The sequence below is a fragment of the Crinia signifera genome, chromosome 1 (assembly GCF_055691185.1).
Source record: "Crinia signifera chromosome 1, ASM5569118v1, whole genome shotgun sequence".
In the NCBI taxonomy this organism is placed as follows: domain Eukaryota; kingdom Metazoa; phylum Chordata; class Amphibia; order Anura; family Myobatrachidae; genus Crinia; species Crinia signifera.
In genome coordinates, this window is record NC_139217.1 from 56,644,102 (window position 1) to 56,668,401 (window position 24,300).

At 47.8% G+C, this 24,300-nt stretch overlaps 1 protein-coding gene across 2 annotated transcripts in view; it reads left to right on the forward strand.

Annotated features, from left to right (window-relative positions):
- CRMP1 (collapsin response mediator protein 1) overlaps positions 1–24,300 on the forward strand; it is a 70,729-nt gene that overhangs the window by 16,652 nt on the left and 29,777 nt on the right. Inside the window, exons 1-2 of one of the 2 annotated variants that reach the window (XM_083155517.1) lie at positions 6,893–7,127; positions 24,073–24,161. In XM_083155517.1, coding sequence (XP_083011643.1) covers positions 7,089–7,127; positions 24,073–24,161 — 128 coding nt within the window. In that variant the 5' untranslated portion in view covers positions 6,893–7,088. Of the gene's footprint in view, positions 1–6,892; positions 7,128–24,072; positions 24,162–24,300 lie in introns of those variants that run through there. The other variant, XM_083155513.1, reaches the window with a different exon arrangement.

The window sequence follows — 24,300 nt, forward strand, 5'->3', positions numbered from 1 at the left end:
CCCACGGGAGGTGCGATGCGATCACATGCGATTTTTATAGGGTGCGATGCCATTTAGTTTACTATACATTTCTATGATATGCAATGACATTTAGGCACCCCCCCCCCACTATCCCCACCACGCGGAATCTTGGCAAGCACAGCAGGACGCGCCCTCCCGACCTTTTCATACCCCCACTATTCATGTCGGCGCGGAGTTAATTCTATATAGTGTGGCGAGCTTTCTGCCCGCCGGCAGTGTGATCGCATTGGCAGAAAGCAGTGAATAAATGACATAGGAAAATCGCATCGCATGAACCGCAAAAACCGCATGCGATTTTCTTACACAGAATCGCCCACTAATACACAAGTACCCTATTTTGTTATGAAAATGCATGCATGCTCAAAGTTTAAATATGTGAAATTATAATGACACATGCACTATCCGGTTTGCTCAATAGTGTCATCCAGTGGTAGAAAAGTGTAATGCATGTTAGAAAACATACTTAACTAGAGGCTTTGCAGTGCTTTGGGCATACAACATGATGTAACTTTTATTTATGTACATTACATGAATGAATTAATAGATTAATATGGGAAGACTGATGTATCAAAAGCATAATAACTAGTGGTATGCTTATCCCTATTTCTTATTTGTCTTATACAGTATATATATATATATACTAGGTGATTCATCGCGCCCTACGGGCGCTCTTCACACCGTCGTAAGGGGCTGCGCCCCCTTAATTTGTGAACGTTTGTATATGAGAAATATGGTTAGAATTGTATGAAAGATGCCCTGTATTGCAACTTAGGTGTCCGCGAATCGCGGGAGGGGGGGGTCGCGGAGGGTGCCGCGAATTGCAGGAGGGGGGTCGCGGGGGGTGCCGCGAATTGCAGGAGGGGGGGTTGTGGGGGGGTGGATGCTGCGAATCGCGGGAGGGGAGGGATTGCAGAGAATCGCGGGAGGGGGGTCGCGGGGTGGGTTGCCGCAAATCGCGGGAGGGGGGTTACGGGGGTTGCGGCGAATCATGGTAGTGGGGGTCGCGGGGGTGTGCCGTGAATCACGGGAGGGGGGGTCACGGGGTGGGGTGCCGAGAATCGCGGGGGGGTGTGTGTGTGCCGTGAATCGCGGGAGTGGGGGTTGCGGGGGGGGGGGTGGGGGGGTGTGACGCGAATCGCCACAAGAAAAAATCAACACAGAAAGGTCAACACATGTAAATGTTGACATAAGTGTGGCACTTCATTGGTGTCCATGTCGACACATGAGAATGAATATGAAAACATTCAAAAAATGAAAAAAAAAACTTAAAAAACTCATGTCAACCTTTTTCATTGTCGACCATAGCCATTTCAGTGTTTTCCATGTGCAATTTAATTCTGGAGCTGCCGCGAATCGCGGGGGGGTGCCGCGAATTGCGGGAGGGGGGGTCGCGGGGGTGGGTGCCGCGAATCGCATGAGGGGGGTTACGGGGCGGGGGTTGCGGCGAATCATGGGAGGGGGGGTCACGGGGGTGTGCCGTGAATCACGAGAGGGGGGGTCACGGGGTGGGGTGCCGAGAATTGCGGGGGAGGTGTGTGTGTGCCGTGAATCGCGGGAGTGGGGGTTGTGGGGGGGGGGGGTGTGACGCAAATCGCCACAAGAAAAAATCAACACAGAAAGGTCAACACATGTAGATGTTGACATAAGTGTGGCACTTCATTGGTGTCCATGTCGACACATGAGAATGAATATGAAAATATTCAAAAAAATGAAAAAAAAAACTTCAAAAACTCATGTCAACCTTTTTCATTGTCGACCATAGCCATGTCAGTGTTTTCCATGTGCAATTTAATTCTGGAGCTGTCGCGAATCACGGGGGTGCCGCGAATTGCGGGAGGGGGTCGGGGGGTTGGGTGCCGCGAATCGCGGGAGGGCGGGGTTCACAGGGGTTCCGGTGGGGGGTTGCCGTGAATTGCGGGAGGTGGGGGGTCGCGGGGGGGTGCCGGGGTGCCGCGAATCGCCGGAGGGGGGGTTGCGGGGGGTGTGACGCGAATCGCCACAAGAAAAAATCAACACAGAAAGGTCAACACATGTAAATGTTGACATAAGTGTGCCACTTCATTGGTGTCCATGTTGACACATGACAATGAATATGAAAACATTCAAAAAATGAAATAAATCTTCAAAAACTCATGTCAACCTTTTTCATTGTCGACCATAGCCATGTCAGTGTTTTCCATGTGTAATTTAATTCTGGAGCTGCCGCGAATCACGGGGGGGTGCCGCGAATTGCGGGAAGGGGGGTCGTGGGGGTGGGTGCCGCGAATCGCGGGAGGGCGGGGTTCACATGGGGTCCGGTGGGGGGTTGCCGCGAATTGCGGGAGGTGGGGGGTCACGGGGGTGCCGCGAATCGCGGGAGGGGGGGTTGCGGGGGGGTGTGACGCGAATCGCCACAAGAAAAAATCAACACAGAAAGGTCAACACATGTAAATGTTGACATAAGTGTGCCACTTCATTGGTGTCCATGTCGACACATGACAATGAATATGAAAAAATTAAAAATAAATCTTCAAAAACTCATGTCAACCTTTTTCATTGTCGACCATAGCCATGTCAGTGTTTTGCATGTGCCATTTAATCCTGGGGCTGCTGCGAATTGCAGGGGGGGGTGCCGCGAATCGCGGGAGGGGGGTCGCAGGGGGGGTGCCGCCAATCGTGCAAGGGGGGGTCGCGGGGGGGTCTTTTTGCCGCGAATCGCGGGAGGGAGGTCGCGGGGGGGGTGTTTTTTCCGCGAATCGGGGGGGGGGTCACGGGTGAGGGTTTGCCGCGATTCGCGGGAGGGGGGGTCGCGGGGTGGTGGTTATGCCGCGAAATGCGGGAGGGGTTGTGGGGGGGTTCTTTTTGCAGCGAATCGTGGGAGGGGGGGTCGCGGGGGTGTTTTTGCTGCGAATCGCGGTAGGGGGGGTCACGGGGGAGCGGGTGTTTTTGCCGCGAATCGCGGGGGGGGCGCGGGGGGGGAGGTTTTGCCGCAAATCGCGGGAGGGGGGCGCTCACCTGGTGGCTGTGGAGTAGCAGTGCTGGGCAACATGGGAAGGCAGTGGGTGTCTGGCACTGTCTGTGGGCTCACTGGGCTGGTTCTCTGTCACATACCTCCCAACATGACCCTCTCCAGGAGGGACACAATGCTCTGTTTCTAGACTTCCCCTTAATGTATGATTGCCATCACCTGTTTTAAACAGGTTAATTTCTCAGAAAGGTGTTCAGCACAGATGAAGGCAATCACACATTAAGAGGAAAGTCCAGGAAAAGAGCGTTATAGACACAGACACCCACTTTGAGTGACAGATGTAGCCAAATATATAGGAGATATTTAGTGTCTGTGCGTCTCCGAAATACTGGCATCTGTTGCGGCGACTGAAACTACATCTATTTCTCTCTCACACATACACACACACACACACAGAGGCAATCACAAGGTAGCAGACTAGCTTTCGTAGCATTTCCTTGAGCGGGCTTACTAGTTAATGTATAATATTATAAGGGTGGTGTATGTCAACCGTTGGAGAGAGATAAAATGAAGTTATCTACCAAAGCCTCTAAAATTCATTCCACTTGTCTGTGAGAGATAAATGTCAGAAGCTGATTTATTGCTTTGGGCAACTTTATCTCTCTTCGAGGCTTGATACCAGTGGAGTATCCATAATGGGTGCATGTGGTAAGTCCAGGGGGGCCCACACCCCACACATTTATTTGAATACTTACCCCTCTGGAGTCCTGCGATGTCAGAAGCAGCACTGAAGAAATCACAGGAAAATGGCCACTGCCCCATTTTCCCGGAGACCTGCACACAGGCCCCCTAGTGCTCAGACTCTATAGCGCTGTGTGGCTGCCAGCAGAGAGGAGGGCCACGGACGTAGGAGGCTGCACACAGGACTCCTCCTCTCTTAAAATGCCCCATGCCTGATACAACTCTCCTAATGAGGTCAATAACCCTCCCGGAATAGCCAGGAGGCTCCCGAAAATCAGGTCCCCCTCCCAAATACCAGCAGTACACCAAAATATCCTTGCCAACAGTGGTAAATTACCGCGATTTGCGCCTTTTCGGGTGAGGGGCGGGGCTAAAGATGCCAATCGTGTCATTTAACCCCTCCCCAAAGACCCGCGAATTGCAGGACTGGTGGGCCGGGCTTGATAACATCTACATTAGGCCCCGCCCCCCGGCGTGCTGCTGACAACCCTGGAATAATGCAGTGAGAATAATGCATCAGTCAGTCTCCTATGTGGTTATTATTATGAGCAGAAGAATTAGGCAGAGTTTGTGACTCTGTGATTCTCATTCATCAGGAACAAACTATGCAGCTAACAGCAATGAAAGTACAAACAGGTTATGAAAAGGAATTATTAAAAACAAGTACAAAGCCAGTCTTCTAAATCTCTCACAGTATCCGCTGAGAAGTCATCCTGTGCTGTAAATACCCGTTTTATTCTCCTTTTATCTTCTACAGCACCTTCTTTATCTCTGCTTTTCTGATCTTATACTCCTTACTGGGACTCGTGTTCAAATTGTCATTTGCTTTACAATGAATATCGGTTTCACTAATGTCACATATAGGAGCTAATTCTAGATTGCGAGTAATCACACTCTAAAGCCATCCAGTATTTGTAGGCTTCATGCAAAAGCAGCAACTAGCATTTACCTGCATGCAAAAAAAAAAATATTTGCACCCTTGCATTGCAGCATGGTGTGTCCAGTTGAAAAGTTACTTGTGTTCCCTCTCTCTCTTCTCTCTCCCCTTTGGCAGCAATACCCTCAACCAAACGATTCCTATAGTTGCATATCAGACCTGCACAACGATCAGGAGGAATTTTGGACCATTCCCCTTTACAAAACTGTTTCAGTTCAGCAATATTCTTGGGATGTCTGGTGTGAATCGGTCTCTTGAGGTCATGCCACAGCACCTCAGTCGGGTTAAGGTCAGGACTGGGCCACTCCAGAAGGCATATTTTCTTCTGTTGAAGCCATTCTGTTGTTGATCTACTTCTGTGCTTTGGGTCGTTGTCCTGTTGCATCACCCATCTTCTGTTGAGCGTCAATTGGTGGACAGATGGCCTTAAGTTCTCCTGTAAAATTTCTTGATAAACTTGGGAATTCATTTTTCCATCGATGATAGCAATCTGTCCAGGCCCTGAGGCCGCAAAGCAGCCCCAAACCATGATGCCTCCTCCACCATACTTCACAGATGGGTTGAGGTTTGATGATGGTGTGCGGTGCCTATTTTCTCCACAAAAACTGTTGTGTGTTCCTTCCAAACAACTCAACTTTGGTTTAATCTGTCCACAGAATATTTTGCCAGCAGTGCTGTGGAACATCCAGGTGCTCTTTTGCAAACTTCAAATATGCAGCAATGTTTTTTTGTGGACAGCAGCCACTTCCTCAGTGGTGTCCTTTCATGAACTCAATTCTTGTTTAGTGTTTTACGTATCGTAGATTCCTCAACAGAGATGTTAGCATGTGCCAGTCTTTAGCTGACACTCTAGGATTCTTCTTCACCTCATTGAGCATTCTGCACTGTGCTCTCACAGTCATCTTTATAGGACGGCCACTCCTAGATAGATTTGCAACAGTGCTGAACTTTCTCCATTTATAGACAATTTGTTTTACCGTGGACTGATGAACATCAAGGCTTTTAGAGATACTTTTGTAACCCTTTATGGAAGTCAATGATTCTTAATCGTGGGTCTTCTGAGAGCTCTTTTGTGCGAGGCATGGTTCACATCAGGCAATGCTTCTTGAGCATAGCAAACTCAAAACTGGTATGCGTTTTTTATAGGGCAGCTTTAACCAACACTTCCAATCTTGTCTCATTGATTGGACTCCAGGTTGGCTGACTCTTGACTCCAATTATCTCTTGGATAAGTTATTAGCCTAGGGGTTCACTTACTTACAAAACATGAGACCATATAATTGTTTGTGTGGTATTAGTTTAAGCAGACTGTTTGTCTATTGTTGTGACTTAGATGAAGATCAGAACACATTTTATGACCTATTTATGCAGAAAACCAGGTAATTCCAAAGGGTTTGCATACTTTTTCTTGCAACTGTACATTGTGCTAACATATTGCCCAGTGTTCTGCATAGTTTTGTTGTAATTTTTGAAATTTGGGAGGGAATTGGGGCCCTGGGTGGCAACTCAAACACAGGGAAAATTCAAATGCAGCAAAGGTAGTGCCCTGGCCTCAGCAGGTAACTCACATAGCGCTCAGCCTTAGGTCGACATAGACAAAAAGTTGCCACGTCTAAGGTTGACATGGTCAAAATGCTGACACGAGCATTAGGTAGACATTGTCGCTACAGGGGATTGGATGTGTGGCTGCATGGTTCCGCTCGGTTGCAGTGCTGGTTATTGCAGTACTGATCACTACATACGATTGGGTGTCTCATAGTTTTTATGCAGGTTTCGTAATGGGTGGGGTATTTGGCTTGGGTGCAATAGGTTGTGGGTTTGAGTCCTGAGTGTGGCAGCATATTGAAATGTGTTATTTAATAAGGGGTATATGCCACTTTCCCATGAGGGTATACGCCTTTTATTTTATTGATTGTTGCATAATATATATGGACTGATTCATTCATATGTCAGTCTCAGTGCTATGCATACAATGTGGAAGATGCGGATTAATGTAGCAGTCTCCCTGTCAGAGCAGAGACTGAGCTGGGTCCATGTCAGGCAGCTCTATCAGGACAGCGGGTAATGACATGATTCTGTGCAGCCTGGATAATGCCCTGGTATTGGCAGCTGCCTGTCTGATGATGATGATCAAATGATGAAGGGGGAGATGATCCTTCAGTGAGCGCTTCCTGGGCAGTGTCTAGCATAAGAAACCAGTTCCAGCGCTGCCGTGCCAGCCAGCCGCCTGTAGGTGGAGCTGTGCGCCATCTCTAGGGGAGGCTCTCCTGCTTGGCTGCAGCCGGAGACGAGGCTCTCAGTAGATAAATACGTTTTTGCATCACATATTTATTTTTATTTTTATTTCCCGTCCAGGATTTTTTGCATTACTATTATTTTTTTAACATTTTTTTTATATATATATTTTAATTCTATTTTCATCACCGGTGCAGGAGATAAATCATGTCTTACCAAGGGAAGAAGAGCATTCCCCACATCACGGTAAGCAGCAGCTGGGGTGGGTTTCAGCACCAGGCGCCGTCCTTTGTTGCACGCATCTCGGCTCTGTGCACATACACACGCCGGTGGGGCAGGTGACTGTATCATGCCTGGGGCTGGGGGGCAATAAATGTGTCAGCATAGGGGATCTATAGGCTGGGAGGGGGGGGGGGGGGGGGGGGTATTGTGATGCTCGTGTCCTCTCCATGGGCAATAGGGTTATACCTACAGCACCCCCAGATCTGTGCAGACCGCTGGGCTCCCCCCTTTGTCTCTATCATAGCTGGGCTGGTGGGCTGCACAATGACATCCACAGCAAAGCTGTGATCACTGGCCTGGAAATAATCTTACTAGTCTGTAAACAAAGGCTGTGTATAGAGAGATCAGTGATTTATTGGACATTTCTATCAGAATAGGTATATTATTCATGGTCCCGGGTCCCCCTTCCTGATTGGCTACTCGTGTTTAGAATTTTAGAACGTTGGTGATAAACAAACATGTAGCAGATCTGATACAATGTATCCAGGACTGAGCGTCCCTCTGCCCTATCACTAATGGTAGTGTTATATAAATAGTAGCAGCCGCCATAGGAGAGAGATGACACCCCCAGATCTATTCTTGGCACCACCCCACACACAGAGACGTTGGAGTGGGGATCAGTGGGAGTGGGGACAATGGGCTCTGCATCCTGCCCTCCTGTGTGTGTATATAGGAAGAGGCTGTATGCCTCCAGTGTCTGTCATTGTGGATACTGTACATAGCAGAGCATCCCCGCTCCCTGTAGGCGTAGTAATAACACACAGAACATGCCATCAGAAATGAGAGGGTTTGTGAATGGCTCCCGGCTGGAGGAGCTGGTATTGTTCATTTATGGGTCATGTCGGTGCTTTGTGCATTGCATACATTGTGTGCAAGCCAGTATACTATTCAGTTACCTTGTTCATTACTGTATATTGGAGGGTTTCTAGAATGATTACACTGTAGCTTTTAATGGTACCACAGAAATATAGAAGTAGAATCTATTTGATCAAATGAACAGGGAATCGGGACATCTGTCAGAATGAACTTAGGTCTACAGTCATTAGGTCGACCCCATTAGGTCGACTGGCTGGAAGGTCGACCTGATTTAAGGTCGACATGGGCCAAGGTCGACAGGACTTAAGGTCGAATTTGCATAAAGGTCGACATGAGGAAGGTCGACTGGTCATAAGGTCGACATGGATTTTTCACTGTTTTTTTATCCGAATGTCGACATGGACACAGTTGGCAATGAGAATCGGACCCTCGCATTGCTCGCGATGCATCGGGCACGGTGGCTCGCTTCGCTCACCACAGCTTTAATAACCTCCTCCACGCCCTAGTGGATGGCAGGGCATGAAATACCGCCTGTCGGCACATGTCGGCTCAAAAAACAGTGAAAAATCTCACGTCGACCTTATGACCAGTCGACCTTCCTCATGTCGACCTTTATGCAAATTCGACCTTAAGTCATGTCGACCTTGGCCCATGTCGACCTTAAGTCTGGTCGACCTTCCTGCCAGCCGACCTAGTGGGGTCGACCTAATGACTGTAGACCTAAGTTCATTCTAATAGATGACCGCTTCCCGTGTATATATATTATATACATTATACAAGTAACCCTGCTCGAAGCAAATGCTTCAAAAAGCTAGTCTGCTACCTTGTGATTGCCTCTGCGTTTGTGCATGTGTGATAGAGAAGCGTACTGTATATAGTTGCACCCGCTGCCATCAGATGGTAGTGTTTTGCAGACACACAAAGGACTGATGTTTGGCGTATGCACCTGCGCAGCCGCATTTCTGCGTATGTTCATACGCCAGGTGCGTGCGGCCACAGCAGACTGTTTGCAGGGTGCCCGCACCCAAGGCTGCGGCCGGCTGGGCGTGGGCGGAAAGGCGCACCCAGCGTTTCGTGGGCATTCCCATGTAAACGCTGGGAATCTATGGTAATCGTGCCGTGATGTCGGTGCCGCGGGGGCGGACAGCTGACATCACCGAATGCCAGCTGCCCGCCCGCTTCCTCCCGTGGGTGAACACAAATCTAAGTGACCTGAGAGTCACTTAGATATGCGTGTGGTTCCACATCATTCGATGGTCAGCGACCATCGAATGATGTTTATGTTCACCCACAGGCTGCAAATGGATGTTTATGTTAAACATCTAATCACAGGCCCTGCGTGCGAACACCTGCTGCAAGGGGGGGCGGATGTACCACCATTCACAGGGCGGGTTCTCAAGGGTGCGAATTCCCATCCGAGCAAATCAACCACAATAACCCCCAAAGTACACTAGACATTATATATATATATATATATATATATATATATATATATATATATATATATATATATATATATATATATATATATTCGATAAGGTAAACACCGGGGTGCCTTGGTGATAAATATAAGCAGAAAGTTCCTGGAGCTTGGGTTTCCCAAAGAAACAGGCAGCACTCAATAGGCTGGATGGAGATCCATTGATATGTCACATTAATTTAGTGAAACATACATATGGTCAAGACTTGACCATATGGGTGAGATTTAATAGGATGAGAGATTCAGAAAGTGAGAGATTTGGTAAGAAATCTCCAGTTTTTTTTAAAGCGGCAATCATTTACACTGCAAAACCAGTTTGGTTTTAAAGTGTAAATGATTGCCACTTAAAAAAAAACCTGGAGATTTCTTACCAAATCTCTCACTTTCTGAATCTCTCATCCTATTAAATCTCAACCAATGTATGTTTCACTAAATTAATGTGTGAGTGTGTGTGTGTGTGGGGGGTGGCGGCAACGGAGGCTTGTCTGGACCGTTTTCATGGTGGTGCAACGTCATGGGCAGATGTTGTTAGCCAAAAAATGGCAGCCCGGCCTTTGCAGCTGGGCAGCGCATGTGGGGTGCTTTGCAGCTGGGCAGCGCATGTGGGGTGCTTTGCAGCTGGGCAGCGCATGTGGGGTGCTTTGCAGCTGGGCAGCGCATGTGGGGTGCTTTGCAGCTGGGCAGCGCATGTGGGGTGCTTTGCAGCTGGGCAGCGCATGTGGGGTGCTGCCCTAGTTATGCAAGTGCTCTGCAGCTCTGTGAAGCGCTTGCATTTCTCCAATTCGATTGCAGGTATTTTGCCCCAGGTATTTTGCTTGCATAAGCCAATACTTACCCGGCACTGCGATCGGGTCACTGCCTTCCTAGCGGCCATAATTTGCCTGCATTTTTCAACGTCAATCCCAGAAAACGCCAGGGTGCCACCTATAAATGCCCTCAAACTAATCTCATGCACATAAAACATGGCGCTAGTGTCGCAGCTCCCGCAGCTATTCTGCATACCCATGCAGCCACAAAGGGAGTCTATGTCCCTTGCGCCTGACTACGCAGTTGCTGAGCATGTAGCGATGGCTTAGTTAGGCATCTCTGTTCACTCCTGGGCGTCTGCTACACTTGTGATGCATCACTGAATAGGATCGCAGTGTGTCGGCAGTAAGTCGGCATCAGAATCAGGCCAGTTATGTAATTCAGAGGTAGACTCTGGGACCTGATCGCTGACCAGCTGTCAACCTGCGTTCACAGGCGGTCGCTGTCTGTGGTCGCTGTCCGCATGGAGGGCTCAAGCATGCGCACTGTGAACCATGCATGTGTACAGTTATCGCAGCAATGCCCAGCACTCTAGTGGTTGGGGTACTACACATCCCAGTATACCCTACCGCAGTTTTAGAAAGTGCTAATAGTAAGACTATGGCAGGGCATGCTGGTATGTGTAGTTCCACAGCAGTACGAGTGGCACATGTCGCCTTCCCCTGATTTATTCCGTAGCTTCTGTTCCCCCTGCTGCTCTTCTCATTTTGGCATTGAGCAGCAAAGCTGATGGCGTTCTCCTCTAAGCAGACCGTTCATACAGAATTGTCCTTTTCCAACACACCAGACGTACCATTGTTATATTTACATGAATATATAAAGGTACTGTACAATATATGGCTGTAATGCTGTATACAAGATACAAGTGCATTAATAAGTAACAGTACACTGCAGTGTAACCCTCAGTGCCGTCCTCTTTTCCCCTGGGTGTGAATCATTATGTTGGGTAAGTGCTGTGTTATTAATGTAGCGCCACACTAGGGAAGATCGCCAGCCTGAATATGTCAGTGAAACATGGGGAAATAGTAGATCTCTCTTGTAGATTGTGATACATTCAGGTGTCTCCTTCAGCGATTACCTTGTGCAGTAGCACTGGGAGCATAGGTGTCAGACACGGGAGGGGAGGGGGATTCAAAAACTTAGGAGGTACCAGTCAATGTACTGAGTTGTGGGGTGCAGTGCTGCCATCTAGGCAGGCATGTCCAAACTGTGACCCTCAAGCTGTTGTGAAACTGCACATACCAAAATGCCTTGCCATAGATTTAGCATCCCCTAGTAGCAAAACTGTTGCAAGGCATGATGGGACTTGTAGTTTGACAATAGCTAGAGGGCCGTAGTTTGGACATGCCTGGTCTAGGGTTACCACAGGCAGTGTCAGGGTAGAGATAATCTCCTTGGTGGCTGCTTCACTTCCTCCCCACAGACCTTCTTTACCCGCCTTAAGGGTCCTCCCGCACCTGGCTCCAGCCCTCACAGTGTGTGGCCAGTAATACCCCTTTCGCTCTGCACCTTGGACCCGGGTTATTGCTGGGTTACTGACATATGAACCCGGGTCAGGTGCAGCTTAAAAGCACAAAGCTTTAATGTGAGTCGATCAACCCGGCAATTCGTTATAAGAAGGGAAAAATCCGGGTCGCCCTCTGTATCATGGGTGACCTGGGTTTAATGTGAAAGCACGTGACCCGGGATCTCTGATGTGAAAGGGGATTTTACTTTGGGCTAGCTTTTCCCATGGGACCATCCTTAAGCCATTCTCATAGTTTAAACTACAGTATATACATTTTCTGTGGAATGAGTGGTTTTTATATGTAATTCATACAGTATTCACATATGTATCATGTTTCAGTAGTGCATGCAGAGTGACTGAAGGCTCCTGGGAGTCATGGGAGCAAGCGTACGCATGCAAACACCCACCCATGATCCACTCGCTTCTATAGGAAAGCCACAGTCGCAAATGGATAGCAGCCTCATGTGGCATAGCGCTCATACCATACAGGGGCAAACGCTGCAAAACCAAAGCAGGACACATCAGTAATGGCATCACAAGAATCAACCAATGAAGGATGACGCTAAAGTGCCAGCTCCTGCTAAGTGACAGGCGCCAGGTGCTGCACTGTAACATTACAAGAAGCATCTGGCTTCTATTACAGTGTAGGAGCCGACACTGTAGACAAGGCAGCCCACTTCTCCCAGAGCCCCGAAATGATGAAAAAGGTGTTGGGATGCTTAGCCATGCCCCCTCCCATGAAGCCACGCTCTTTTTTTAGCGGCTGCCACACCAGGTGTTGAAGGGGTAAATGATACGACTGCACATCTGTAATAAAGGCACAGGGGGGTATTCAATTAGTCATGTTTTTTTGGCTAAGTGAAAAAACTGGACTATTTCTACCCTAATGTATTAAATTGCCGGTGCTTTCGCGAAAACACGTGGATCGGAGGCTAATTCACTGATCCGCGTGTTTTTCCCCCAGTGCCAAAATATTTGCCATGGCCAAAATTCAGCACTAATTGAAAGTGTTTCAAACAATGATATGTTGCATGGTTTTGTATGATTTTCATACGATGCAGAAATTCATACATTATTAAAACCTATAAAATCCTAAAACATCGATTGAAAAAAACTTTTTTTACTAGTAAGCCCGCTCGAAGCAAATGCTTTGAATGCTAGTCTTCTACCTTGTGATTGCCTCTGTGTTTGTGCATGTGTGAGAGAAAAAGGCATGCTGCCAACAGATGGCAGTGTTTCGGAGACACACAAACGGACATTAGACATATTTATAGATGACTATAACTAGCAGCTCCCAAGTTTTTCAGACACTGTGCACATATTTAAATACATTATCACTTTTCTGGGTGTTTTATTCTGTAAGTAAATTTGACAAATCACACATGTGAGCGTCTAGTGTAACACATGTGAGTGGGATGAGAGAAATTAAATCTTTGTTGTATTGTAAGCGTTTACAGATTAACATCCGAGCTAAAAATACATTTTGCACCAATCAGGTGTAAATGTAGTTTGTGACTGTGGGATAAAATGATTGTATGATTTATAAATCTTCTGTGAAAAATAAAAAAATGAAATGGATATAATGAAGTCCGAATTCCACGACCATGTGGGATGCCAGGCGAACTCAGATGTGCCAATATTTTATTGCCTTGTATATGATTGCCCCTTTAAATTCTCTGATGGACAAATACATTTTTATTTAGCTAGCATTCTGTTTTAGGGGTGAATTCAGATAATAGCCGTTTTTGACACCTTCTGGAGTTTGTTTGCCACTAGAATGGCTTTTGGCGGTTGTCGTGCACAGGCAATTTGCCTATTCAATTGCAAATTGGGGAAACTGGGATTTCTGCAAAAAAAACATTGGATATGCGTATAGAATTTTAGGTACTTGTTTCCTAGCACGGCGCCCGTCGTGGGTAATCGCATACCTTAAGTTAAGGTAACTTAAGGTATGCGATTGATGCGACCGACCCGATATTTTGCTATTTTTAGCGTTTTTCCCCGTCAATGAAAAAATCGCGTTGATCGCGACCATTGCATGCTGTTATAATGGCATGCGATGTGACCGACGCGATTAACGCGATTTTACATAGGGAGCAATGTTAAATTAGCCGTCAATGAAAAAATCGCGTTAATCGCGACCATTGCATGCCATTATAATGGCATGCGATGCAACCGACGCGATCAATGCGATTTTACATAGGGGACAATGTTAAATGGGCCAATTATTATTGTATAGGCACCCTAATGGGTATTTTACATGTGAAATGGCCCCCCATTGTTAACGCCACCCCAGTATTGACGCTAACCCGAAGCGTGGCGAGCGCAGCAGTACGCGTCTTCCGACCTTTTCATAACCCCACTATCCACGTCGGTGTGGAGTTGATTTTACAAAGTGTGGCGAGCACACGCGTAATACCTGTGAAGTAATGCGCTGCACTCGCCACGCTTCGGGCTCGGTGGCTCGCTGCGCTCACCACACTTTATAAAATCAACTCCACGCCAACATGGATAGTGGGGGTACGAAAAGGTCGGAGGACGCTTCCCGCCGCCGCTCGCCACGCTTCGGGTTGGCGTCAATACTGGGGTGGCGTTAACAATGGGGGGCAATTTCACCCATGAGGGGGGGTATGCAATAAAAATTGGGGTCTGGGGTGCATTTTACATTGGTCCCAATGTAAAATTGGGTCCCAGGGACCATTTTACATTGCTTCCAATGTAAAAATCGCGTTGATCGCATCGCATGTGATTTGGTTGCATGCGATGCGATCAATGCGATTTTTTAGGTCCCGATGCCTGCAATTAAAATCGCTGGCGCCGTGCTAGGAAACAAGAATTTTATTATTGGCCACAATATACCTGTCCCATACCATGTATGCCAATTTCCATAATTTTGCACTTTTTCACCCTAAAAATCATAAATGGCCAATTAAAAATAATGAAAATCTTCTAAGTGCCTAATTAAACCCCTTTTAGACCTACAAGCTGGGTCGCATCCAGGATTTTGTCCCCGGCTCCAACCCGGGTGCGACCCGGCTTGTGACCCCTTTTACATTGCCCTCTCAACCCAGCATAATGCCGGGCGAGTTATGTCGCCGGAGGCGGATCCTGAGCTGGTGCTGGGAGATGAGAGCATTGCAATGAACGGGTTCTGGATTGCATCAACGCGGGTTACCCATTTACACTGCGCAGAAAGCTGGGTTGCACCCGTGTTCAACTTGTTGCTACTTGGGTTGAAATGCCGGGTCTCACAACACAAGTCATTTTAAATGGATGCGTACCATTTTTTTTTGGTGCGCTCCCGTGCAAAAAAATGGGTTATTAAGGCTGGTGTAAACATTTTTAACTTAAAAGGATTTTCCCCAATTTTATCAACTGGACAATTTGCGGTAAAATTGCCATTTTTACCATGAAGGTGGCTTTTTGCGGCTATTTGAATTTTACCCCTTAGGAAAAAAAAGAATGACATGAAATTTTTTTTTTCCTAAATGCCCATTGGATTAAACAATGAATCTTTTAGTAAATAAGGAAAAGATGATGGACAGGATGGATTTTAGTGATGGATAGTAGTGGAGGCCAAAGAAGCTGATGAGATTTCCAAGGTAGGTGATGCAGAGGGAGAAGAGATGGTGGCCAGGAATCCACCCATGAGGTAGATGCAAGGAGAGGGACCTAGAGGTAGACAAATTGACTCATAGTCTGTTGCCTATCATCAACCAGCACTTTGCAGTGTCTTTCCATCCCTTGCCCTTATACATCTCCAGAACCTGGTCCTTCCTCACCCTCTGAGGCCACCAAAACTTTCCATGCTCTCATCCTTTCCCGCTCAGACTGTTGTAACATCTCTGGCCTTACCTATTTACCTCTCACCACTTAAACCTACAGTATAAGTAACTATGCTACTCCTCTCATTTCCTCTCCTGCCGTATAGTGTTGGCCTTTCCCCAGTTGACCGGTCCCCTGGGGCCGACTGGGTCCTAAGCGGTCACATTGGTAGCGTAGCGGCAAATCCTCTACTGACTGTCAGTTAAAGAAGCTGAATTATGAAAGTTTTTATTCAGCTGAGATCTGTTAGTTATTGCTGAAGAAACATATGTACTGTATGCTGTTCCCCAGTGTTAGTTGTATTATAATGCTGACATGTTCGATACATTTTGCAGAACAAATAGATATAGACACCAGTGATATGTAGCCTAGTACACGTTGCCCTTATTATCGGTAATAAACTAAACTGATGCTAATCGTCATAGAAATAGATACCGGGAATAGTCCTGCATGGCCTCACATGTACTCCAAATTCCCTTCAGATTTCCTCACGTCAGAACCTGAGACACACACTGCTAATTAACAGATAATGACCATTCATTATTAATTCATTTCCACTAATTAATACTAGCATGTGTTTAGTCATTTAGGAATCACGGCATATGGAGGGTGATCATGTGAAGGCACTGCACTGACATCTTGCCAGGGACAGATTCACCCACAGGGGCACAGGGTAACTCCCAGGTGGTGCCACTGCCTGAGGGCCCACCCTAGGGGTCAGGTTCCAGGTGTGCATTTGAATTCTACATTATACATAAGATAAGTTATACTGCAGAGGACTATTAGTGTAGCATACTTGCCTACTTTTGAAAACTAGTTTCAGGGAGATTATAGTTGGTAGTAGAAGTTTGCACAACGCCCCATTGAGGGGCCGTTATATGCTCCACCCAAAGGGCGTGTCTAGTTCCATATATGGAGAGATTGTAAAAGAGATTGTGAATGTGGCACCTAGAAGCGTGGGTGTGTACTGCTACATCTGAGCCCCCCCCGCAAGTGCAGGGGAGGGGGGTGGATAGGGGGTGGCCAACACTGGCCCGGTCTCCACGGGGTGGGGGGCTGTTGTGGGCAACGCTCACCTGGCTCCACAGGTGGTGCAGCGTCCACAGCTTCCATGCTACAAAGTGCCGCCCTCCAGGGGCCGGCGCCCACAGACAAATGCTTAAAGTGCTGGGAAATGGCGCTGATGATTCAATGTAAATGTATCTGTCTCTCATTCCTTTTTCCCCAAAAAATGTAACAGTGTAATGTGGGCTAGGTGACATGAGGGATGCGGGACCATTTGTCTACAACAAGAAGATAGACAGCCATTAGGTCGACACCATTAGTTTGACAACTCAATAGGTCGACATGCTTTGAGGTCGACATGCCATTAGGTCGACAGTGTCTAGGTCGACAGTCAAAAGGTCAACATGGTTTTTTTCTCACTGTTTTTTTACCCAAATGTTGACACAGTCGACATGGACACAGTTTGAAGTGAACCGCAGCCCCTCGCATCGCTCGCAATGCTTCGGGCACAGTGCCTCGCTGCGCTCGGCACACTATTATAATCTAACTCCACGCCCTAGTGGATGGTAGGGCATGAAATACCGCCTGTCGGCACATGTCGGCTCAAAAAACAGTGAAAAAAAAATGTCGACCTTTTGACTGTCGACATTGACACTGTCGACCTAATGTCAGTGTCGACCTAATGACATGTCGACCTAATGACATGTCAACCTAAAAGCATGTCGACCTAAAAGCATGTCGACCTATTGAGTTGTCGACCTAATGGCTGTCTATCTTGTTGTTGTAGACAAATAGTCCGGATACCGGCATGAGGGAGATTGGTAGACTAATGAGGGAGAGAGGGAGATTGCTGCTATTTCAGGGAGTTTCCTGCAGAATGCAGGAGGGTAGGCAAATATGTTGTGTAGTTATCATGCATGTGCTAGCATGCATGATAACTATATATGTTTATAAAGGGGCTATGACCATGCATCTATAGGCAGGGCCGGCAACAGAAATTTTCGGGCCCAGTACACTGGTATCTCTGACGGGACCCCTAGCTCCGCCCCCTTGAGCAATATATTTTAGTATACTCAGGGCTATTTTTCAGCCGGAACGGTCCGGAACGCCGTTCCTGAAGCTCAAATTAAAAATGACGTCATCAGGAACGGCGTTCCGGAACCTGCTCCAGGCCGCCCAGCACCCGCATCGCCTGCCCGCTCCCCGCACCCCTCTCCCCGCTCCCCTGCCCGCTGAGTCCAGGAGAGAGACATGCAGCAGTAACATACACGTCTCACGCTGGACCGCTAGCCAATGGGCGCTTGCGGTCCAGCAGCCAATCAACTGGTGGCTGCTGGACCGTGAGCGCCTATTGGCTAGCGGTCCAGCGGGAGATATGAATTTTAGCAGCACGTCTCTCTCCTGGAGTCCGGGCCGGGGTGCAGGGAGCCAGCCAGCTCCAGGAGCCAGGGCATCAAATGGCGCCCGAGCCGTGAAGCCCGCTCCCCCGATCTCTCCCCCGCCAGCCAGGGAGAAGTGACAGCCGGGCAGAGAGCCCGGCTGTCCTCAGAGCAGGTCCGTGACCCCCCTCTACCCTTCAAACTCTGCCCCCCCATCTGATCTCAGAGCGGGGTCACAGACCCCTTGATCCGCTCCACCCCCCTTGTAGTGGGGTAGACGCAGCCAGCTTCTCCCCTTTTGCCCCGCCGCAGCCAGCTTTCCCGCCCTCTCTCTCCCCCCTCAGCAGCCGCAGACAGGTTCTCCCCCCCCCCCCCCCCTCAGCAGCCGCAGACAGCTTCCCCCCGCAGCAGTCAAGGACAGCCGGGGACGAGACCATTTACCCTGCGTGCAGCAGCCGGGGACAGGTTCTAGCCTCCCTCCACAGCATACGCGGAGAGCTTCTCCCACCTCCCTTCGCAGCAGCAGGGGACAGCTTCTACTCCCTCCACAGCAGACGCGGAGAGCTTCTACCCCCTTTCCCTCTGCTGCAACTGCGGACATCTTTAACCCCCCGGACCCCGCAGCAGCCGCGGACATAGTGAAGACTCCCTCAGCCACAGAGAACAAGAGACCGGCACACAGTCTTGCAGGGTCCACCGCTCACTGCCATGGTGATGTTCCTGCACCTGCTTTAATGGTCAGTCAGCCTCCAGTATTTTAGCTGCTTGAACTAACTGCATATATTTTCAGACTGAGGAACAGGGCCTCAGCTACTGAACTCCACTTGGCCCTAGCTGGGGGGTGTCGTGATGTAGTGTAGTGTAATGTAGCATGTATGGGGATTTAGTGCAGTGTATCGTGTATGGGGATGTACAGTAGGAGCAAGTTTCATCACAATGGGCATATCTGTATGTGGCATATGTATAACTGGCATCTCTGTGTGTGGCATATGTATAACGGGCATCTCTGTGTGTGGCATATGTATAATGGCCATCACGGTGTGTGGCATATGTATAATGGCCATCACGGTGTGTGGCATATGTATAACGGCCATCACGGTGTGTGGCATATGTATAACGGGCATCTCTGTGTGTGGCATATGTATAACGGGCATCTCTGTGCGTGGCATATGTATAATGGCCATCTCTGTGCGTGGCATATGTATAATGGCCATCACGGTGTGTGGCATATGTATAATGGCCATCACGGTGTGTGGCATATGTATAATGGCCATCACGGTGTGTGGCATATGTATAATGGAGCATCACGGTGTGTGGCATATGTATAATGGAGCATCACGGTGTGTGGCATATGTATAATGGAGCATCACGGTGTGTGGCATATGTATAATGGAGCATCACGGTGTGTGGCATATGTATAATGGAGCATCACGGTGTGTGGCATATGTATAATGGAGCATCACGGTGTGTGGCATATGTATAATGGAGCATCACGGTGTGTGGCATATGTATAATGGAGCATCACGGTGTGTGGCATATGTATAATGGAGCATCACGGTGTGTGGCATATGTATAATGGAGCATCACGGTGTGTGGCATATGTATAATGGAGCATCACGGTGTGTGGCATATGTATAATGGAGCATCACGGTGTGTGGCATATGTATAATGGAGCATCACGGTGTGTGGCATATGTATAATGGAGCATCACGGTGTGTGGCATATGTATAATGGAGCATCACGGTGTGTGGCATATGTATAATGGAGCATCACGGTGTGTGGCATATGTATAATGGAGCATCACGGTGTGTGGCATATGTATAATGGAGCATCACGGTGTGTGGCATATGTATAATGGAGCATCACGGTGTGTGGCATATGTATAATGGAGCATCACGGTGTGTGGCATATGTATAATGGAGCATCACGGTGTGTGGCATATGTATAATGGAGCATCACGGTGTGTGGCATATGTATAATGGAGCATCACGGTGTGTGGCATATGTATAATGGAGCATCACGGTGTGTGGCATATGTATAATGGAGCATCACGGTGTGTGGCATATGTATAATGGAGCATCACGGTGTGTGGCATATGTATAATGGAGCATCACGGTGTGTGGCATATGTATAATGGAGCATCACGGTGTGTGGCATATGTATAATGGAGCATCACGGTGTGTGGCATATGTATAATGGAGCATCACGGTGTGTGGCATATGTATAATGGAGCATCACGGTGTGTGGCATATGTATAATGGAGCATCACGGTGTGTGGCATATGTATAATGGAGCATCACGGTGTGTGGCATATGTATAATGGAGCATCACGGTGTGTGGCATATGTATAATGGAGCATCACGGTGTGTGGCATATGTATAATGGAGCATCACGGTGTGTGGCATATGTATAATGGAGCATCACGGTGTGTGGCATATGTATAATGGAGCATCACGGTGTGTGGCATATGTATAATGGAGCATCACGGTGTGTGGCATATGTATAATAAGCGTGACGGAGTGAGTAATTATGTTCTTTTTTCCCCTTTTTTTAAATGTAGTGCCCCGCCCCTTTTGTAGCTCCTCCCACATCACCGCCCACTTTCTGCCCCGCCCACAGTTCCTGAACCTATTTTCCTACAAAAATAGCACTGAGTATACTGCATATTGAATGTGTTTTTTTTTATTTTTTTTATTGTTACGAAATATCACTAATACCGGGTAAGTACCCTTACAGGAACCAGGGGGGTGCCTTTATAAACCATTGCTAGGCACTGCACTGCCGCAGCTACGCTAACAGCCCCTGAGGGGCCCTTAGAACCTTGGGGCCCCTTACAAGCTTGAGGCCTGGTACAGGTGTCCCCTTTGACCCCCCCCCTGTCGCCTGCCCTGTCTACAGGCACCAGGGATGAGCCTGCTAGAATTAAACATATAATTCACCTCAGAGGAGATCTTTAAGAGGATTTGCAAAGTCAAAACAAATAAATCACCAGGTCCAGACGAGATCCACCCTAGGGCTCTGATGACATTAAGGGAGGAGGTAGAAACACCTCTTTATAATATTGTTGAAAAATATTTTTCATCTGATATAGTACCTAAGGACTGGAGAATTGCGGATGTTGTACCGATATTATAAAAAAATGACCCAGCGAATTTCAGACCTGTGAGCTTAATGTCAATCGTGGTGAAATTATTTGAGGGAATTTTAAGGGATGGTATCCAGGAATACCTAGAGGCAAATAAAAGAATCAGTAACCAGCATGGGTTTGTAAACTATTGTTTGTACCAAACTAACCTAATTAGTTTTTATGAGGAATTGAGTGTGGGCCTAGACATTGGCAATGGTGTAGACGTGGTGTCCTTGGAATTTGCAAAGGAATTTAACACTGTGACACATAAGAGACATACTGGTAGATTTATTAAACGTCGATCAGGGGAATATGCGCTATCCCCGTGCGTTATAGCAGGGGATAGCGCTTCCCCTGATCTATCACACCCGCCGAACGTTTACTCTAACGCCGGCGGTGTGGGGCAGGAGGCATAGCGCAGGGGCGATGTTTTGCACTGCGCCCCTGCCTCCTGCCAGATTTATGAACGGTCAGCATCGCTGACCGTTCTGCCGCCTGCAGCTGTCGACTTCGCCAGCTACAGGCGGGGATGCCCTATACCTAACAGCAGGGACAGCGCTGTCCCTGCTGCTGGGGCTGAGCTGCGCTGGGATCTCGCGAGACTAGCGAGATCCCGCGCATGCGCAGTGAGCCGGCCGGGGGGGAGGAGACGGCGCATCAGTATTAACTGATGCGCTGTCTCCAGGAGGGACATCGCCGGAGGGGGAAGTTAGCGCTCCCCCACTCCGGCGGCAAGATCTTAGTAGATCTTGTCGGTGTCCCCTCCTGCTTCGCCTCGCTAATGAGGCGAAGCAGGAACTGTTATAGCGGCGCGATAGGCGCCGCTATAATAAATCTACCCCTGAGGGGTGAATTTATGAAGCTTGGAGAAGTGTTATCTATCCCCATAAAGAACGTTATGAGCAAGGTGATAATGGTTCAGCCAATCAGCTCTTACCTGTCAATTTACATATTGTAGCTGATTGGCTGAACCATTATCACCTTGCTCATAACGTTGATATGGGGATAGATAACACTTCTCCAAGCTTCATAAATTCACCCCTGGGTAACAAACTGGTTGCAGGATAGAGCACAAACGGTGGTTGTAAATGGAGCATTCTCAAGGGGTCTTGGTCATTGGGTCAACCAATATTAGGTCAACATGCTTTGGGTTGACCACAGAAGGAGGACATGGCTTAGTTCGACACATGAAATAACTGGCTAACGTAGACAGGGTCGGAAGGTCGACACAAGCATTAGGTCGACAGTGGCTATGTTGACAGTCAAAAGGTCGATATGGGTTTTTCAAGTTTTTTTGTCCTGAAGGTCGACATGTACACCGTGAAATATGCAGGAGATTATGGTGTGGCTGAGAGACTGGCTGAGTGCCAATAGATGATGGTAGACACGCCTGATTGGTGATGTTAGACGCACACAATGGGTGTTGTTAGACATGCACAATAGGTGGTGCACCCCCTAATAAAATGTGCTGCGCACGCCTTTGGGTACCGCAGGGCTCGGTGCTAGGACCTCTTCTGTTTAACATAAATAATGGAATAATTAGCAGAGTATCCATCCTGTGCAGGGTGATTAGAACGGACAAAGATGTCTCCATGCTACAAATGGATTTAAATAAATTAGATACTGTGTCAGCAGGCAAATGGCAAATGAGGTTCAATATAGATAAATGTAAGGTTTTGCATCTCTGTAGGCATAGGTCCTTATTCTGGTTCACTCGCAAAGGCAAATTCCTTCTTAAATGGACAAAACCATGTGCACTGCAGGTGGGGCAGATGTAACTTGTGCAGAGATAGTTAGATTTGGGTGGGGTTTGCACTATAAACTGATATCTATATTGCAGTGTAAAAATAAAGCAGTCAGTATTTACCCTGCACAGAAACAAAATAACTCACCCAAATCTAATTCTCTCTGCACATTTTACATCTGCCCCCCCTGCAGTGCACATGGTTTTGTTAAATAATGAGTTTGCTTTTTGCAAACCAACCAGAATCAGTCCCTTTGTGTATAGAGTCAGACACTCAGGCCCTCATTCTGGTTGACTTAATTTACTCGCAAAGCTGCGAAATCCAAAGCTTTGCAAGTCAATTAAACGCTGCCCATGCCGAATTCCCCCACACGCGATGGGAATCGATGTTTTGCATAAACATCCATTTGCAGATTGCGTGCATGGGAGAAATCATTCGATAGTTGCTGACCATTGAATGATTCTCAAGCGCTTGCAAATCTAAGTCAGTCTCTGCGGCGCCCTTGTATGGGAAGAGGGCGGGCAGCTAACATCCGGTAACGTCAGCTGCCCGCCCCCGGCACCCGTGTCACCGGCGAATTACCATAGGAACGCCCATGAAATGCTGGGCGTTCCCATGGGGGCAACCTCATGCCTCATGTCCGCACTGCTGTGTGTGTGAACGGGCTGGCGAATTCTCAATTTGCCGCACCCGCTCACACAAAGAGGCTGCACATGCGCAGTAGCTAAACATCTCTTCCCTGTGCGAATAGGATCAGAATGAGGGCCTCAGTCACACACACACACAGATATACAAGCGTTCTATATCACATTAACCAGCGCAGTCTCCTAGGGCCTTATTTTGGTTCATTCTTTCTGACAAAATCCTTCTTAGATGGGCAAAACCATGTGCACTGCAGGGGGTCAGATGTAACATGTGCAGAGAGAATTAGATTTGGGTGAGTAATTTTGTTTCTGTGCAGGTAAAATACTGACTGCTTTATTTTTACACTGCAATATAGATCTCACTTTGAAGTAAAACCCCACCCAAATCTAATTCTCTCTGCACAAGTAACACCTGCCCCACCTGCAGTGCACATGGTTTTGCCCATCTAAGAAGGATTTTGTCAGAAAGAATGAACCAAAAAAAGGCCCCTAGTGTCACAGATCCCTGGTGCTCTGAGAGGGACTGGATCAGGTCTTCTGTCTGCTTAATAATGTTCTTGTGCTTTGATTTCAGAGCGATCGACTTCTTATAAAAGGAGGGCGAATCATCAACGATGACCAGTCTTTCTACGCCGATATTTACCTTGAAGATGGCCTTATAAAGTAAGTGCACAGTGTAAGATTGGTGCCAGCTGAGGTTGCAGGAGGAAACTATGTTTTACAGCAGGCATGTCCAATCTCTGGCCCTCCAGCTGTTGTGAAACTACACATCCCAGCATGCCTTGCCATAGTTTTAGCATTC